Source organism: Podarcis vaucheri (genome assembly GCF_965113315.1).
Source record: "Podarcis vaucheri genome assembly, chromosome: 6".
Lineage (NCBI taxonomy): Eukaryota > Metazoa > Chordata > Lepidosauria > Squamata > Lacertidae > Podarcis > Podarcis vaucheri.
The window spans coordinates 54,969,482-54,988,297 of NC_138764.1; the positions used below are offsets into that span (position 1 = coordinate 54,969,482).

At 45.8% G+C, this 18,816-nt stretch overlaps 1 protein-coding gene across 1 annotated transcript; it reads right to left on the minus strand.

The window, feature by feature from the left end:
• Positions 1-1,810: 1,810 nt before the first annotated feature.
• HECTD3 (HECT domain E3 ubiquitin protein ligase 3) lies at positions 1,811-17,954 on the minus strand. The gene is made up of 21 exons (XM_082228832.1): positions 17,429-17,954; positions 16,118-16,278; positions 14,654-14,746; positions 14,225-14,360; positions 12,585-12,700; positions 11,452-11,565; positions 10,018-10,100; positions 9,146-9,311; positions 8,666-8,747; positions 8,116-8,298; positions 6,970-7,022; positions 6,495-6,559; positions 5,857-5,960; positions 5,374-5,493; positions 4,778-4,867; positions 4,156-4,362; positions 3,932-4,061; positions 3,288-3,362; positions 2,775-2,856; positions 2,432-2,503; positions 1,811-2,015 (listed from the first exon to the last, which is right to left on the minus strand). Exons 1-21 carry the CDS (start codon positions 17,783-17,785, stop codon positions 1,931-1,933), a joined length of 2,574 nt encoding a protein of 857 aa, XP_082084958.1. The 5' UTR covers positions 17,786-17,954; the 3' UTR covers positions 1,811-1,930.
• Positions 17,955-18,816: the final 862 nt, after the last annotated feature.

Below are 18,816 nucleotides of genomic sequence, written 5' to 3' on the forward strand. Positions count from 1 at the left end.
CAGCTTTGGTGAAAGGCTTTAATGAAGGTGGTATCAGAGAAAGCCTAATATGAAATAGAAGCAGGGATTAGAAGGAGTGTGGCCCCTCACAGTCAACAAAGCAGAGGAGGGGCTGACTTTTCCTAAACCTCAGCATCATCTTATGTTATTATATTATCTCATGGGTGTAGCCAAGTGGGGGCAAGGTGGGGCAGCTGCCCCCCATCAAGTAAAACAATAGAAATACTAAGTGATCAATCACATTGGTTCTGCCCCCCCCAACAAAGTTCTGCCCCCGCCCAAAAAAATCCTGGCTATGCCAGGCCATGGGATTATATTGGGCTCCATTGTGCCATACCGATATGCTTTGGACCGGTAAGAAGGGTAGCTGAACAATTTGAACAAAACAATATTAGAATTAAAATGGTCAGACCGCTCCTTTTAATTATGGTGCCATAATGCCCACTGGTGGGGGACGCGGGTGGCGCTGTGGGCTAAAGCCTCAGCGCCTAGGGCTTGCCGATCGAAAGGTCGGCAGTTCGAATCCCCGCGGCGGGGTGCGCTCCCGCTGCTCGGTCCCAGCGCCTGCCCACCTAGCAGTTCGAAAGCACCCCCGGGGGCAAGTAGATAAATAGGTACCGCTTACCAGCGGGAAGGTAAACGGCGTTCCGTGTGCGGCTCTGGCTCGCCAGAGCAGCGTTGTCACGCTGGCCACGTGACCCGGAAGTGTCTCCGGACAGCGCTGGCCCCCGGCCAATAGATGTGAGATGGGCGCACAAACCCCAGGGTCTGTCAAGACTGGCCCGTACGGGCAGGGGTACCTTTACCTTTACCTTTAATGCCCACTGGTGGCCAGAGCTGACCACTGCAACTGTTGAGACAAAAACAGGAAGACTTGGAGGAAGAAAAGTGGGTGGATGGAGTATTGAAAACTTTGAACTGTAGTTCTGCACAGAAGCAGGCATGGAAATCACTACAAAGAGGAGGATCCTGAACTGTAACCTGAGGATGAAGTCATTAACAATGTTGGTGTGTAATGAGGAGACAGTGTAATTTAGTACTAAGAATTTATGGTGCTATTGCTTGTGGATTGAATATATCCCATCCTCTCCCCCCCCCCCCCCGATTGAATAGATTTTTAGTACATTATGTGTGCTAATTAGCTTATCAATACCAGGATGTCATCAAGAACTGTTTTTCAAATTACCGGTACTGTATTAAGTACATAATTATCACTGTACTTTATTGCATTTCCTTTCCTTATTACAACCCTCCTCCCCAAACAATGTGCATCTAAACCTATAGGCTCATGATAACACTACACACATCTGATGCAGTGGATAGTAGTCCACTAGCTTATGCTAGTCATTATGGTGCTGTAAGATTCTTGTTTTCGCTGCAAAAAACCCCAATACTCCTCTAGAACTTATAATTAAGCTGTGGCCCTCATGTTTATCTTTGGCTAGAAAGATTGACAGAGGAATCTTATAAACATCACCTCAGGTCCATGGGATTTGCTGCCAAGTAAGTGGGTTTGGAATTGCAGCCTAGGGAGAGGTACAGGTTTCAGAAGAGAATTAAGAATATTCTAAAATGTTAACTAACAGCAAATATATTTGGCAACTGTCTGCATTTCTTGTTTGACATCTTTCCTGAGAAAGAAACCAGAATTATTGAATTCTGGAATCCTGCATGCCATTGTCCACTTGCTGGCAACTTGTGTCAGAAATGAAGAGTTTTTCACCATTCCCATTTTTTGTTTTGGGCTCACTAAAATCCAAGGGGGCAGGCTGTCTGTTTTATTGTATCTGCTTATCAATAATCTGCAAGCTTCACACTTGGTAATTTATTATATATACACATACATGCTTTCTGGATCTTGATAGTAAGAGATTATTGCATGTAGGAACTATGTAACACAGAAGAAATGGTTAACAAGACCTCAAAAAACTCACTCCTCCCATGGGCTCACATCTGTGTCAATAGCAACACAGTTATAAGCCGCATAACGCAACTTTTCCTCGCAGACTTTGGCCCTATAAGTGAAAAAGAAGAATCACATCAACATTTTCACGTACTTTCTGGTTATCCCAAACTCATCTCTGACTCCCCGAGATGCTATACTTCTGTAATTAACACCCCACATTGCTGATACTCCCATCTCCATGCATATTATTCTCAATGGCAGCCACACTTACCAGTAAATTAGCCTACTTCTTAGCCCTTCCCCATATCTCCCCCACCATAATCCGCTTTGCATTGCTGCACTAAAAACTGGGCATATCATGTCCCTGGTCACTTGGTGATACTCTAGGCACCTCAAACTCACCCGATGTTCTTCCCATGTCACAGCCCCCCAAACCTTTCAGCTGCCTTTCCCAGGTCTGTGCCACAACCACTGGGATTTTGTCCGATACACCCTTGCCCAAGAGATTTATAGAACAAGACTTACGAAGCATAGTTTGGCAAAAAAAGTGTGCTGGAGCAGGTGGAAGATTCAGGAAGTGCATCAGTGGTTTCAGAGCTTTGAGAGAAGAGATAACAAATCAGTGAGATCTGTGGAGAAGGCTTTACCACACAACAGAAATACAAAATGGCTGCCAATCCATCATCACTCACTCTGCAATATGAAGCACATTAACAGAACACAAGGAGAGCCCTACACGTCAGATCAAAGGCCCATCTTGTTCAGCATTCTTTTCTCACACTGGGTAACCAGATGCCCATGGGAAGCCCGCAAGCAGAACTTGAGCACAACAGCACTCTCCCCACCTGTCTATTCCCACAACACTCACCCTAATTTGTCAGGATAGATATAAATCCGAGCAGGAAGTCGGCTTCTTCCAGTAACAAACCTCAGGAAGCGACTGCGATCCTCTGAGGGGAAGAGTACACAGCCATCAGAAACTCCCAGGGAGATCTCACCAAAAGTTATTATCCACAACAAGCTTGCCCAGTATGCATGTAGGAATGAAAACAGGACCCAAGCTTTGACTGGGAGCCAGCCAATGTTCGGGGTGGGAGTAAAAAGTGACCCTCCTAAACAGGGGGAACCATTCAGTCGGGGGAGCTGTTGTAATAGCCTGTAATAGCCTGTTTGGGGCTATTTTTCTCCATTCCCATCTCCCATTGCCACACTGCGGTGACTCCCTCCAAGTTAAGTCTCTTAAAAACAAAACCACTTTCTGGGAGTGGTTATGAGCCGCAGTGGGAGGAGCCTCTCCAAACCCACTGAACCTGCAATTCATAGCACAGATTTCTTCACATCATCACTCCACAACAGTGTGCATTTGCTAACATCTACTTACCGTTAGTAAAGTTGTTCAAGGCTTCCCAGAAATACTGAATTCTAGTATCTGATGGTTCAAAATCCTCAAAGCGAGCTGTGAGAAGAAGAAAAACAGATACATGGTGCAGGTTACGGGAAAAAATATTGCTGGCACAGAACCAAGGTCCAACTGAAGGGGAGGAGGAAAGATGGTATGCCAATTATTTGGGCAGAACACATTAAGGAAGAATGGAATATATACCTAGGCACATGGATAAGAGGTGCGAATATGCTAGCTCAAAATCATAGTACAGTGGTACCTCGGGTTACAGACACTTCAGGTTACAGAAGCTTCAGGTTACAAATTCTGCTAACCCAGAAATAGTACCTCAGGTTAAGAACTTTGCTTCAGGATGAGAACAGAAATCGTGCGGCGGCAGCACAGCGGCAGTGGGAGGCCCCATAAGCTAAAGTACCTCAGGTTAAGAACAGTTTCAGGTTAAGAACAGACCTCCAGAACAAATTAACCCGAGGTACCACTGTACCACTGTACAACCCACTGATATGGCATTTGTACTGTGAATCTCCACTCAGTGCAGTAGCTGAATGTGGAGTCGCCACATGTTTTATGATGACATCATGCGGTATGCTACCCATGAAGAGTACAAGGTCTCCCACACTTACTGAGCTTCTTTAGAGCCTCAACAGTAACTTCAGGGTCACCACAGACCTTCTTCTCCAGTTCCTGCCAAGTGAGCAGATCCAATACTGCCTGGGGCACTACCTTGAGAAGTCCAGCCTGCATGGCCGCAAGCTGAGAGAGTCAGGAAAGAAGAGACAGATGAGATGGGGCAAGGAACCACCAGTCAGCACCAAAATCCTATTGACCGAATGCTATACTGAATTACCTGCTCCTTGCTCTCATTTAGCCGTGCCTTCTGCACCAGGCGAATGAAATCCAAGCGGTCCTCATAGTGCACCACAGTGCGAGTGCCACCTGGAATAAGCTCCACCATACACTGGTCGCTCAACACAGTGGTGTATGTCAGCTCATGCCCAAACTTGAACTCAAAGGTCTCTTTGTCCATTCCTTCCATCATCTCCAGAAGCTTCACCTGAAAACAAGGAAAGGGATAATCTCACCTATGCCCAAGAAAGCAAGGAAGTGGGAGACAGGGATTTCATTAAAGAAAACCCATAGCCATAAATAAACAGTTATTATAAGATATTGCCAAACACTTTCCATCACCTGGAAGCATTCATTATGTCTAAAACTGTGCAGCTGTTATGGTTGGAAGCTGCAGTATTTGTGTGTGGACCATTACTATGTGTTCAACATCATGAAATGTTGAAGGGAGTTTACTTACATACCCCTTCAACCTCCCCACTGGCAGTTTTAGAAAACAAAATGAAGCCAGCTGCTCTGCCATGCCAGTATCCAAATCCATAGGCCATGCAGACAAATCCTAAATAGAAATCTGCACCCCATGTTTCAATAGCGACTCCTAGATACACGTCCCGGTGACTCACCAGCACAGAGTCAACAGCAGGGAAGTCCTTGCTCCAGCTCACTTCCTCCCCTGTCAGTTGCTTCCAGACAAAGCCAGGCAGGGCCAGGACCTTAAAGATAAGAGGAAGGAGAGATGCAGCACTGCAACACATTGCCTCCAGATGTGGTCTTTTGTGTCCCACTATGCTCAAAGGAAATGTTCAGGAAGGAAAACAAGGCAGTTCCCAGATCTGATTTTAAAAGAATGCTTGCGATTATGAATGATTAGAAAACAATTTGGCACAGTTAGGAAGAAGAAGAAGAGGAGTTTGGATTTGATATCCCACTTTTATCACTACCTGAAGGAGTCTCAAAGCGGCTCACAATCTCCTTTCCCTTCTTCCCCCACAACAAACACTCTGTGAGGTGAGTGGGGCTGAGAGACTTCAGAGAAGTGTGACTGGCCCAAGGTCACCCAGCAGCTGCATGAGGAGGAGCAGGGAAGCGAACCCGGTTCACCAGATTACAAGACTACCGCTCTTAACCACTACAACACACTGGCTCTTCAGGTGGAGAAGGAAAGTCTGGCTTCCACCACCAGTATCAAAGAAAGATACAGCCTTCATCCTATACTCACCAGGAACTCCTTGCCACGCAGGGCGGCTCCCATGATTTGCCCAATCCACTCATATTTTGTGAACTCTTTGCAGGATGGGTTGGGGACATACATGTCTCGGGCCTCTCCAGTACCACTGCCCTGAAACAACAGACAGTTCAGCTCAAATGTCCTGATAGGGACATAAGAATGAATGTTAAAACACATGTACAATCCAGTCTCTCTGCAGTAATTTCCCCATGGAATAGTGGCACACTAAATTTCCACACTGACCAGGACTAAGCAGAGGGTGGATACATAAGGAATAAAAGTTGGATTCTGGAAAAGCTGGAACCAAAGGATAGTGCTTTGGTGTCCATATTCTCCCTCAGAGAGCACTGCCTCCTAAGCACTTTCCTTTCTCCAGAGCTTGCCCGAATCTTCACGTTGACAGTCTCTTGAGACTCATGCTGCTCTAATATCCTTAAGAGGAGGAAAGGGTTAGCTTCATCAGGGAGCAAGCACCTGGTTGGACGTGCGGACGAAAAAAGGCAGCGGCACTGGTGTCTCAGCTGAACTAGGACACAGCTCCTCAGACATATCAGCAATGCTGTCTCGGAAACCGCCACCTGGGAGAGAGAGCGCACGGAAGTGTGTGATCAGCTTTGCTATGTTGTCACTACCTGCTTGCGTTCCTGAATACATTAGCTGGATTTCAGATTTTCCCACTCCTGCTCTTGAGGCCTATCCAATTTTCTGTAGGATGCAGAAAACCCTAAACGGACACAAGAAAAATATTTGAAACTATGTTTCCTCCCTGCCAAAATCTCTTCACACTTGGTATTCTCCCTGGTGGACACATTGGAGGAGCGGGGCTCAGGCCTCCGTTGAAGTCTTCTGCTGTCACCAATACTTTGATTGCCTTCTAGAGTTGGTTTAACAGCCAACTCAAAGGCAGCAGCAGAGTTCTCAACACTGAACTGCTGTACTACAAATCACCATCCTTATTGTTTATGCTCCTAACCAGAACTCTGTTCAAATAATAACAATCTCCGAAACTGACTCAAAAGAAAACCCAAATTTTCAGCTTCAAACTGTGGAAACAGTCAGAGATCAAATTTCTATTAGCTACCATTTTGGACTACACAAAGTGCAAAACTTACCCTGATCAATGATGCCTTCAGCAATGAATTTACACTCCCACCACTGGTCATAACGCAGCGGCCACCTGAGATGAATGAGAAATGGTCACTGAAACCTGCCTGGGGAGGTTTGCAGGAGGCACTGCATTGCTGGTGAAAGTGCAATTATTCTAGCGCCTCTCTTTCCCAGTTGGAAATCTTTTGATATATTATTATTATTTCCATTTCATTTCTATACTGCTTTATATTTTTAAGAAATATGGTAATAGTGCCATATTTCTGTGTGGCCCAGAACCTACTAAGGTCCTTGAATAACTGGTGTGTTGCAAATATTTGGAGTAAGCTCTCATTTATTAAAATAAGGCTCTGTTTTCTTTCCAAGCTTTCACTTTACTTGAAACTTTGTGGTGCTTGGCATTCAGGTACTTAGGCTAGAGACACCAAGCTGGAAGGGGCAGGGAAGACAGACAGGTGGCTGCTGGATGAAAAAACTCACCTGTAATCCAGGGCCTTCTCATACTTGTCAGAAGGTTTTAGTCCTTCATATACCTAGGAAAGCAGACAATGCAGCAGAGGCATTAAGAGAAGAATCCTGGGCAATGTGCTTACAAATAGCAAAGCGGGAATAGGCGTCCTCTGAAGGTCTTGATGAATTTGTTACACAAGGACTGGCAATAGGCAACATGCACCAAAGATGTACAAGAAGTTCTTTTTGCGCACTGCACAGTCAGGCAGATCCCTATCAACCACCAAAGTATGTGTAGCAAAGGACACACTTTAAATTAAAAGGCTAGTGTGACAAAGTGGCTAGTATAGCTAGGGTTGGATGTAGGAAACCCAAGTCAAAACCCTGCTCAGCCATGAAGTTTATTTAACACACTTGGGCAAGTCACTAACCCCACAACATTAAGAATAAAAAGGTATAACCTCATTTATGTCAGCTTGAGCTCATTGGTGAAAAGACAGGATAAAACAAACAGTAAACAAGCAATGAACTACAATTTCCAGTTACCCCAATGCCTTAGAAATGAGAATGAACCATAAACACACAATTCCTGCAAATCTGAACTAACATACACCTTGAAATTAGAGTTCAGAGAAGCGTGAACTAATTGGTTTTGGGAAAGGTTTGAACCAGGTAAGTTAGTTATTTAATCCCATGTGGAAGAGAAAATAATAATCATTTTATCATTTTATCTGAGGTACATTGTGCATGTGTGTCACCAGCAGCCACTGCTGAATTTCTTCTTATATTATAAAGTGAAGGGCTCCAAAAACACACGGCTCCCATTAGCATTGTGCAGCACAGTAAAAGAGCAAAATGGCTAGGGAGGGGTGAAGCAACTGTGAGCTACTCTCCCTGAGCCTGTATGCTCATGTAGTCATGCTAAGCCAGGGTTTGGGTTAGTGTGACATGTAAACCAGGCCACTGAGTGGGACTCCCAACCACACAGAAGCTGCATGACTCTGCAAAACTGTTTGCTGAGCTTATGGTCAGAGATGGATCTTGCTTTGAAGGTATAGGCTGAAAAAGCACTTCTGGAGTACAATAGGAGGAACACGTGTAGCAGGTTGCAAAGGCAGAAGACTCCCCCCATCCCTCTTGCCACAGAGTACCTGCTAGTGGGTGAGCTGGCCTTACCTGAGTGAAGACTGTGTTTTTGCAGCTGGGGTCAAGTGCAGGATTGTCACGATGCTCCATGGCCAGGCGACGGTTGATGTAAAGCCGTGGCATGAAGTTGGGCTTGCTAGTCTCTGAGTCTTTGAGGCACTGGGTGATTAGCACTGTACGTCTTTTGGACAGCAACAGGAACTGTTTGATGTGCTATCACGGGCAAAGTAATGCTGGGTCAAAGTCAGGAATATCCCGCACGGTCCTTCTCCTACTTTACAAACCAGCTGGCTCTACTGCCAACATCACTGCAAACTATTCTAGCACCTATCTTTCGCAGTAGGAAATATTTTGATATATTATTATTATTTCCATTTCATTTCTATACTGCTTTATATTTTTAAGAAATGAAAAGTCTCAAAGCAGTTTACAACCTACCTTAAAAGATCAGATAATAAAACAATCCAGAATGAAATATTACCAAAGAAAGTCAAATATAAAGTAGACCATTCAAAGCAATGGTTTACTTCCCCAAGATAGAAAACACAGAAATTGGGAATCAGAAAGTCCCTCGCCTCACCTTGAGTTGGCTGAAGGTGCCAAGTGTGTAGTCCCAGGCTGGAACAAGATGGTGAAGAACACTATCCAAGATCTTGATAAACCTGCCCAAACCAAAAGCGCAATAAATAAATACCAACGTTGCCATTGCAGATGGCAGCAGAGTAACCAGATGTGTTAAATTTGACCCCTACATTTACTCCTACATTTCTTGCTATCTCTGTTGGCTTCCCTCCCTATTTCACCCGATGAGCTGATTAAGCAGGTGAGGATTTACAACTACAGGTGAAACAAAACAAAAGGAAACAATAAATAAATTCAATAGGGTTTTACAGCACAGACACCTAGTGCTGTACCACAGTGCATGTACACGCACATGCTCAGCCCGCTACCACCACAATGACTGTGGGAGCTCTCGCTCTTTGAAGCATTTCATATTGCAAAACAAAGAAATGCTGTCAACAACAACGGCCATGTTCCTCAGCCCTGCCCTGCTCCATACCTCTGGATGATCACAGCCCGCCGATAGAGCACATCAGGGTCTCTTCCCTCCAGGCGAGGATACCTCACCAGGTTGGCTGGCTGAAACATATCTGCATTGAGCCCCAGTTCCCGTTGCCGAGAAGATTTGATCTTTATTCCCCGTAGCCGAACATCTATCCCATCATCTGTATTAAAAGGGAAGAACAAAGCAGCGGTCAAATAGGGAACAGTTTCTCCAGGAGGCAGGAGAGAAATACTGGGGGGAAGAGCAGGGATGAGGGTCTCTCTTTGGGTCACTTTAAGTGACCCATGGTTATCACAAACTGGCGGGGGGGTGACTACTGGAGAAATTCCAGGGCTTTATTCATCACTTGCCACAAAAACAGCAGACCTGTGGTGGCTTAAAGATTAATAAATGTATTGTGCCTTTGCTGTTTTTCCTAGATAAAATAATCACAAAAAGGCATCCACCAAAAGGGAAGCACCAGGGCAGCTGTCAAAGCAGTGAACCACTAAGAATCATCATCATCATCATCATCATCATCATTTATCCCCAGCCACTCTGGGCGGCTTCCAATAAAATATTAAAAATATAATAAATCATCAAACATCAAAAACTTCCCTAAACAGGGCTGCATTCAGATGTTTTCTAAAAGTCAGATAGTTTTTTATTTCCTTGACATCTGATGGGAGGGCATTCCACAGGGCGGGCACTACTACCGAGAAGACCCTCTGCCTAATTGTACTCTGACTCTAGATGGAACCTGCCAGGATACGTAACTACAGAGGGAGTGAAATTCTAAAGTGCAGCATTTAGAGAAAAGCAGGGAGATCATGGCACCCCACCTCCCAGGGATTAGTAGGCGCATCCCCAAACTGACACCCACACACCTCTGCATTCCACAATGCGGATTTCAATGACAGGCAAGTGAGCAGTCATGTCTTCCAGCACACACACATCCCCGATGTAGCTCCTGGAGACACAAAAACATCTATTTCCTCTTGCACAAGGTAGGCTTACCACCCCCCTCCAAAACAGAAATCCTTTAATCTTACATGCTCAGGGGAAGTTACATCAAGGGGGATGTGGGAGCCAGAAACCAGAACTCCTGGGATCTGTTTCCAACCTTCTGGGTGCCCTAAAGTGATCCATCAATCACCTTCAGATAGTTTTTGAAGGGAGCACAGGGAACTTTTATGCTCACGAAGGCAGTGGGTTGGGGTGAACCACACTGTATGTTTCTCCCTGAGACACTGTAGCACGCAATGGTAGGTTTATGCATTACCTCAGGAATATGAAAGATGCCAGGAAATGTTTCCTCATAGTATAGAGCAGAGATGGGGAGTCTGTGACCCTCCAGACTGTATCTCCCATCTTCCCTGATCTTGCTGAAGGACAACTAGAGAGTCACAGTTTCCCCATCCCTTGCATAGATAAGTATTTACCACACTTTAAAAAGTATTGCATTTGGGGATGGCACTTTACTGTGGACCTCCAGTCTGCCCTGTGTGTGGCTTTATGCTTTTGCCTTTTGTACTTTATAGCCTTGAGTCGCATTTGCATTTTGTACATACTGCATTTTACTGGACTGGTATAAGCATGTGTTAGTTCCCCAGGTGCTGTAGTGTTTGACTGGGGTTGGTGGTTGGACTATTAACTATGTTCCTTGATGTTCACTTATCTCTGAGGTCATATACTGGGCTCTAATTGTGTGTCTTTGGGGTTATAAGGGTGTGTACAATTATATATCAGTTGCTATGGACAGAGGGAGAACTAATGGCAGAGGATGGATAAACTGGGAGTGTCATGGGCATAGCCAGGGGGGAGTGGGGAGGGGGCAGCTGCACTTGCCTCAAGCCAATAAAAAAAGTTAATAATAATAATGAGATTTTTCCTTCCTTGAGCCCGTTGGGATACAATAGGCTACAAGCTCAAAAACAAAGCGATGTCCATTAGCCGCTAACACTTCAGGTCTAGTATTTTGTTGCTTTTCTTCATCTGATTACAACAGAACCCCTTTCACATTCACTTCTTCTCTTCCCCTTTCCATGCCTCATGAGGTAAAATCAAAGGTGCCATAAAGGCATAGCCTAGGCATACTTGGCCCTCCAGATGTTTTGGGACTACAACACCCAATATCCCTAGCAAACAGGACCAGTGGTCAGGGATGATGGGAATTGTAGTCCCAAAACATCTGGAGGGCTGAGTTTGCCTATGTCTGGGCTAGAGAAAGAATCTGAGCCATATTTAGGCTCAGTTTCACACCTGGCTTTCCTCAACAAGCAAATTCTCTCCCCCCCCCCCGCCTCCCTCATCTGACTCACTCATCAATGCCCACGTCACTCAGCTTCTTCAGGTTATCCCCCTCGCCACCATACACAGCCACCCTCTTGGGCATGAAATTCTCATCTGTTGTGTCCACAGTCAGGAACAGCTTCCTGAGGGAGAGAATTAAAGGGTAAATGTGAGACAACAATAAGATATAGGACAAGTTTCTGGCTTTTAAAACTACTTCCCAGAGCGCCTATGGACAATGGAGGGTCCAAATATGCTTAGAAACCTTCACGGCAAAGAGCTGAGAAATGTGGGGAAAGCGGGGGGGGGGGGGCTTGGCAGGCGAGAGAACTGGCTATGAAGCTTCCCCCAGGCTGGACCTTTATGTGGCTTGGAGGAAAAGCTTAAACCTTCCCAGGAATGAACCAACAAGGGCCAGAAAGACTCAGCCATTTTGAATCGAGAAGGGTGGTTTTTGTACATCACTAGTACCACATTCTGCACAAACCTATGTGATCACAGAAATCTTACTTAACAGAAAAGCCAAGGTGGGGATGCCTTTGTCTGCCATATGGAAAGGAGAGGGCCGATTCAAACAAATATTTTGCTGCAAACCTCAAAAGGGCGATTCTGAAATTGCTCAACATTCAGTTTCATGGCAGTGGTGGAATCACAGTGGTATACGTGAGAAAAGATAATTCCTTTGTTGTTGTGATGGAGGCACAAAATAGTAGTAGCAGTATTAGTTGAATTTTCTACCCACCCTTCACCCTGAGGTCCCAGAGTGGGGAACAACCATTTAAAATACAGCACTAAAAACAATTCAAAACAACTTACAGTCACAAAAATACTGTGAGTCCCAAAAATATGCATCTCAAGTGTCAAAGGCCAGTTTCATCTTCAGCACCAAACTTAAAGCCTCATAGCACCTAACTAGAAGTCTTTTCCATGATTCCCTCTTTGGGCAGGAAGAAGCCCAAGCACAGAACAAGACCAACATTCATGGGCATTAACATGACCCAGCTGCTCTCGATGCAGCTTTCACACTCAGTGAGAGCAGAGGAGACAGGGTTTAACTACAATAGTACTTATAGGAAATGGCTGATTAGGCCAGGACAGCGAAGTGTCTGCCAGTGATGTCCCCACATATAAGGAATAGGCTAATAAAGGATAGGGAACTCACTTGATAATGGTCCCTTTCTTCATGTTGAGACGGACCCAGTGCTGACCCTGAGACCCATCACTCTCCCAGTAGGTGTCTGCATGGTTGTCTGTCAGGCATGAAACATTGAATTCTTCCTGAGAGAAGCAAAGACAGACTGAGGGGAGTTAGAAATATCCATGTAATAGCTTGCTTTCAGGCAACCCACAAGATCCCTCCCAAGAGGATGCCAACTCTAGAACCTCAGACAGGAACTTTTAGTTCCAGACACTCAGGCATCCAGCTGCACCTTCCTACTATCCCTGAAAATAACTGAACACATCTTCCTCCCTCAAGGCTTCCTGGATTTTTACCACTCTCCATTCACCTAGGAGAGGCAACCTGCAGACCTATGAAGAACGGTAGAGGAGACACTGGGCACAGTGTCTAGCACTGATCAGGGTAGTTAACCGTTATCAAATTTCAGAGAAAGACTTGATGACCACTAAAATCAGCAGGTGGCCAACTTAATCTGAAAGTTTGCAGACCTATGCCAAGACAACACAGAATTCAGAAGTGTATATATTCCTACAACTATAAAAGTTGATCAAGTAAAACACATTATTTCACACATTATTTTATTTCATTTTCTGGAACCAAGAGAACAACTGTCTAATAACCCATTCCAGGGGCCGGTGAAGTTCATTTCATGGGTAGAGCCCTACCATTAGACAGAATAAGGCAGTCGCCTCGGACAGCAGATTCTGGAGAGTGGCAAGATTTTGGAGGACAGAGCTGTGTGCCACATGGTCTACCCTGTACCCCAAAGCTAGCCTGCTGCCCCCAAGTGTGGCTGGCCTGTCCCCAGCGTTAAAATAAGATTCAACCGCCGGTCTAGTTGTACATAGCATTGGAAGGGAGTATCATTTTATCCTTTGCCTCAGACAGCAAAATCTCTTCATTACCAGCAAAGAGACACCCAGAGTCTGCTTACACAAATAAGTTATCCTGACCTAACAAATTCTTAACTCAGTTCACCCTAAGGTTATAGATATCAACCAGAAGTTATCTGTTGTCACAATCTGGCTGGCTCCCAGACTTAATAAGCAGCAAGTAGATGTTGTCAGTTTACAAGCAGATTTATTAAACACCTTCATTGTACTCAGAGCAGCTCCCATGGGCTACTGTCTCTTTCAAGATGTTGAGGCATCTGGGCTCTGATTTCGGCGCCAACAGGAAGCACGCCAGAACCTCGTCTTCCACTTCCTTGATTGACGCCTTTCCCTGACCCTCGTTAACCTATGGGAATGGGGAGATTCTGGCTGGCCTCCTACCTTTTCCTCTGACGAATCATCCCTCCCCTATGTTGTTGCTAGGGTCTGCTTATCAGCGACTTGGCCTCTCTCCAGCCTCCTCTTCTCCGGCTGAGGAGAAGGGGTTGCGGGCGACTGTCTTCAAACAGCTGAGAAGGAAGCAAAACTACTCCTTCCTCCTCTGACTCTCTGTCCCCCTCATCACCCTCATCGTCCCTCTGGGAAGCCCTGTCCCTGACATCTGCCTTTGCAAACCCTTTAATATTAGCAAATGATGGCATAGTGGTTAGGATGCTGAGGCAACAAGGGACAGTATGCATGAAGGCAAGGTCTCTATGCAAAGGAGCCTGGTTGATAGTGACACTTTACCGTGTAGGAGGACACATCAATGCTGTCCACATATTGCTTGATGCTGCCCAGATTCTCATCTTCCTTGCCGATGTGGTCATAGAGGAAATGCACCAAGTCCTCATCACATTCGTAGCTCCATGTGGGTGGTACAAATCTAAAATGGCAATAATTGGTGTTAATAGTACAGGATGAGAGAGAGAGCTGCATTTACAGAAATTTACATCCCCGATCATGCTCTCCACTACCCAATTATATCCTCCAGGATATTATTTTTACTCCCACTTCTGCACAAGCACTACTCCCAATAGAATTAAGTCCTCAGGCATACAAAGCCTGGATAATATGTAGAAACGTCCAGTGCCGCGGGCCCAGTTACCACTTTCAAATTAAGTGCATTGGCTGCCCCACGTTTTCTTATTGCTGTAAAGGAGGTTGCATGCCCTTTACCGGAGTCTCTCTACCGCAGCTGCATCTGGCTCCATGATTTTTGGCTTTGCCCCAAGACGGAGGGAATATGTTAAATCCACCACCTGCTCCCATCTGGAAAAGGGAAAAAGGCAGAATTAACAACTATAAACTTCTGTGTAAGCAAACAGAAATAGGAAAAGTTCTAACTGCATTATTAGCTACTAAAACAAGGGATAAGTATCTGAGAATAATTCACAGGGTTGATATATAGCCCTTTGTTTAATGCTACAGAGGATCTACCGTATTTTTCGCTCTATAACACGCACCCGACCATAACATGCACGTAGTTTTTAGAGGAGGAAAATCCGTAGGCATGCCACCCGTAGGCATTCCCTCCATAACACGCACAGACATTTCCCCTTACTTTTTAGGAGGAAAAAAGTGAGTGTTATGGTGCAAAAAATACGGTAATTTATAATGCTTATAGTAATAATAATTTTTGCTGCTATTAAATTGAAAAACCTTACATTTATTAGATAAAACAACAAAATGGACACACAGAACTTAACACATCTTAGACTTACTGATAAGGTTTGAGCCAAGTGATGTGTGTGTTTGTGTGTGTTTGCATACATTTTTGACACAGTTGTGAATATCCCTTTTTTACAACTTTGGGAGCTATAGACAGGAGTGACAGTGTTTGCAGTGCAGTAGCTGTACTCCTTGTTCCCCCAAAAGACATTCAAAGTGAGGGCAACACTTCCTACTTTCACTCTGAACTGGCTTCGTTACATCACCACAGTCTAATCTGATTGTCTGTTTTCCACTGTAATGTCACTACACCGCTTATTTGATCCCCAATTGGCTGCAATAATGTAATCCAGAAGAAGAGAACCTCTCTCCCCCTTGGCACAGAAGCGATAGATCAGAGGAGGAAATCAGCCGTCAGGAAAGAAGCAAACAAGAGATGAACCACCTGAGAACATATGCCACTCCCCCCCCCAAAAAAAAACTTTGAAATTTTGGTACTGATACAAATTTCTATTAGAAACTAAGAACTGAATATAGGCAAAATGCTCTTGGTTGATTCCGTTAGCAAAATGATTGGAAGCTACTAATTTAGCTTGCAACCATAGGTATTTCTGAAAGTCACACATTCATTGATAGTATTATGTATTTGCTTTGGCCACCTCATGAGAAGAGAAGACTCCCAGAAAAAAAACTCTGATGTTGGATAAGATTGAGGGCACAAGGAGAAGGGGACGACAGAGGACGAGATGGTTGGACAGTATTCTCAAAGCTACCAGCATGAGTTTGACCAAACTTCGGGAGGCAGTGGAAGAGAGGAGTGCCTGGCGTGCTCTGGTCCATGGGGTCACAAAGAGTTGGACACGACTAATCGACTAAACAACAACATGTATTTGCTTACAATGAGTGCCTTCCCCAATGGTCCTCCTCAAAAGCCAATCAATCCAAACAAAATGTAGAGATGGTTTTCAGTACCTGATTACAGGCTTATAATCCACCCCAAAGAGTTGTTGCTGCCTCTGGATTCTCTCCATCGATTCCACTGGCACCAGCCTGTCCCCACCATCTGCATGCTTACACATGAGTACCCAGCCTTCCTCCAGATCACAGCCAATCTTGAATTCCTCCAGCTGCTCCTATGAGGGAAGAATATGAAATCGTATGTCCAGTACAAAATACGACATTGGAGATAACTAAGAAATCCAAACAGTTTATCAAATCCTCATACATCATACAAAGAGATTTACACAGATGGTTAGGAACACTGATTATCCATAGAGAAATGCACAGCTCCTACTAATTGATTAAAAACCAAAATGCATGTATTTAGTCTGTGCTAATGAGTGTCTATGACTACTTTTTCTGGTCTCTACAGACCAACAACAGTCCCCTTTCTCACTTGAAAGAATGCACATGCATGCACTGTCAACAAAACGGTATTAAACTGTCCTTCCAATTATAATTATAAGAAATTTGCTGAATTCTAAAAGATTGTAGGAGGATGCCCAGGTATACATGCATAGGAATTACTGAGGTTTACTAGCACATAGCCTTTGAGGGCCATGCAGTTATCAAAAAAATCTCCCCAACTATGATAAGGAACATTGTTGGTATTACAGCTGTTTGCATATTCCTTACTGTTGCTATTTCCCAAGTGCAAAATGTGGCAGCCAGTTTATTGCCACACTAATACTAAAAGGGAAAATGATAACCAAGGCAGAAAAAAAAACATATGGGCCAGGAAAAACTGAAAGGCTCTTCTGTCAGCTAAATTCGTATCAAGGAACCATAAAACTAGCTGATAGTAATCAATGTCTGTAAACAGTGCCGGTCTCTGAGAAACGTAGGAATACTTGTGCCCTGTGACACCATCCTTGAGTGCGCATGTAGGACACAGCCCCAAAAAGCAATGGGAAAGAGAGGATGAGATGCCTATGTTTATCTCTGTTACATGTGTCTTAAGCCTACATCTACATTTGCTCTAGCATGCAAATTATGTAAGTTGGGGGGGAGGTGTCAACCCTAAAACATTTGAAATTGTAATAACGGCTCAAGTGCCTCTGAACATGGGTAGAGTGCATTTCCATCCTCTTCAAAAAGCATCCTGGCTGGGTTGCCAGTTCACACCAGGAATTAAGGACAGCAGGAATCCTTACATGGCCGGAGGAATGTGGCGCTAGCAGGCTGGAGCCCTGGCAATTTACCCTCCTCGAACTTCCGCGTTCAGCGGGTGCGGGTGCCCGTGCGCTGCAGGCCCCTCCGGAGGCTACACCTTGCCACACTCACCTTTGTCAGCTTCACCCAGAGCCCGTGCCCGTTGCAGTATTCCTCGCCGCTGGCTCGGATGCACGAGCCCTTGCGCAGCTCGATGGTGCCCCTGCCCAGGCCCTTCCTGCCGCCCGACCCGGAGCCGGCGCCGGCCTTGCTGGGGTTCTCCCATACCGACAGCAGGGTCCGGCCGGAGGCCGAGGCGGGCCCGGGGGCGCTGGGGTCCTTGCAGATCTTATACTGCACCTCGCGGGCCACGTAGCACAAGGCGGCGGGCAGCGGCTCCGCGCGCGTCAGGCACCCGATCGCCTCGCTCAGGAAGCGCAGCCGGCCTAGCAGCTGGTGCGGCGACTCGCCCGCCGTCGGGGGCATCATCCTGGCCGCCTGCAGCCGCCGAGGCGGGGTTGGCCCAGAGGGAGCAGCCGCCGCAGGAGCAGCTCCGCCGGTGGCCCCTTCCCTCCCGTCCCGATTCTGGCAGCCGGCGAGTCTTTCCCCAGCGCAGCGACCGGGAGGAGGGCGGCTGCGGCGGCGGCTGCTTCCTGCTTCTCTCGCCCTCCTTCCTCCTCGGTTCTGCCGAGTGTACCGTAAAGCAGCCTCTATCGGCGGACGGCTGAATGAGCAAGCCTGGCATGCAAGAAGCCAGGGGAACCGCACAATGGGAATGGGTCGGCGGCAAGCGCCGGACCCCGCGAGGGAGGTTTAGGCCTAAGGTGAAAGTGGCCAAGGAAGGTCGACGCGCAAGACCTCTGACTGCGTTTCACTTCAGTTCCTGGGCTCATGTGAATGGCTGGCGATGAGGCATATCATAAAAGTTCGCGTTTCCAAAACAAACACCAGGACAGGCGGAAGGATCTCTGATCAGGTGCTAGGAAATTGACACTACGTAGTAGTAATATAAAGAGTGGCCTTAAACTAGGGCTAGGGGACCTGCGGCCTTTCCCGCCTTGCTGGTCTGGATCACAACTCCCATCATCCCTGATCATTAGCTATACTAGCCTTGGCTGATGGGAGTTTGGAGACCACCAGGTTCTCTAACGCATTTAAACATGTTCTCTGTTGCTGAGTTGTGCCCTTTAGATGTCACTGTTCTTTGGAGGTGCCCAATTATCTAGTGGTAAATCTGCTTGGTACAATCTTGACACTTTCACCTCTGTATCTTCTCTTCCAGAAGGACCTAACACTGTTTCTCACGTCTGTCTTGTCTGTCTCCCTCATCATTAATGTTCCATGCTCTGGAGTCATATTGCTTCTTAGGCTTACCAGTGTTGATGAACATTGTTAAGCAACACTACAGTACAAGGATCTGTGAACACAAATGCACAACCCACATGGGATTAAAAAGACAAGTGGCTTCTGGAAACTTCTGCTCGGCCTGGTGACAAATTTTGCTGTGGAGGTTTTTGCTT

What these genes read in the sequence shown, in the direction of transcription:
- HECTD3 (XM_082228832.1), bottom strand. Translation starts at nt 17,785, where the DNA reads ATGATGCCCCCGACGGCGGGCGAGTCGCCGCACCAGCTGCTAGGCCGG. An exon ending in TCGTCCGCACGTCCAACCAG is followed by an intron (nt 5,494 to 5,856) that starts GTGCTTGCTCCC and finishes CTGTTGTTTCAG; the next exon opens with GGCAGTGGTACTGGAGAGGC. An exon ending in CTGCTGTTGACTCTGTGCTG is followed by an intron (nt 4,363 to 4,777) that starts GTGAGTCACCGG and finishes CCTTGTTTTCAG; the next exon opens with GTGAAGCTTCTGGAGATGAT.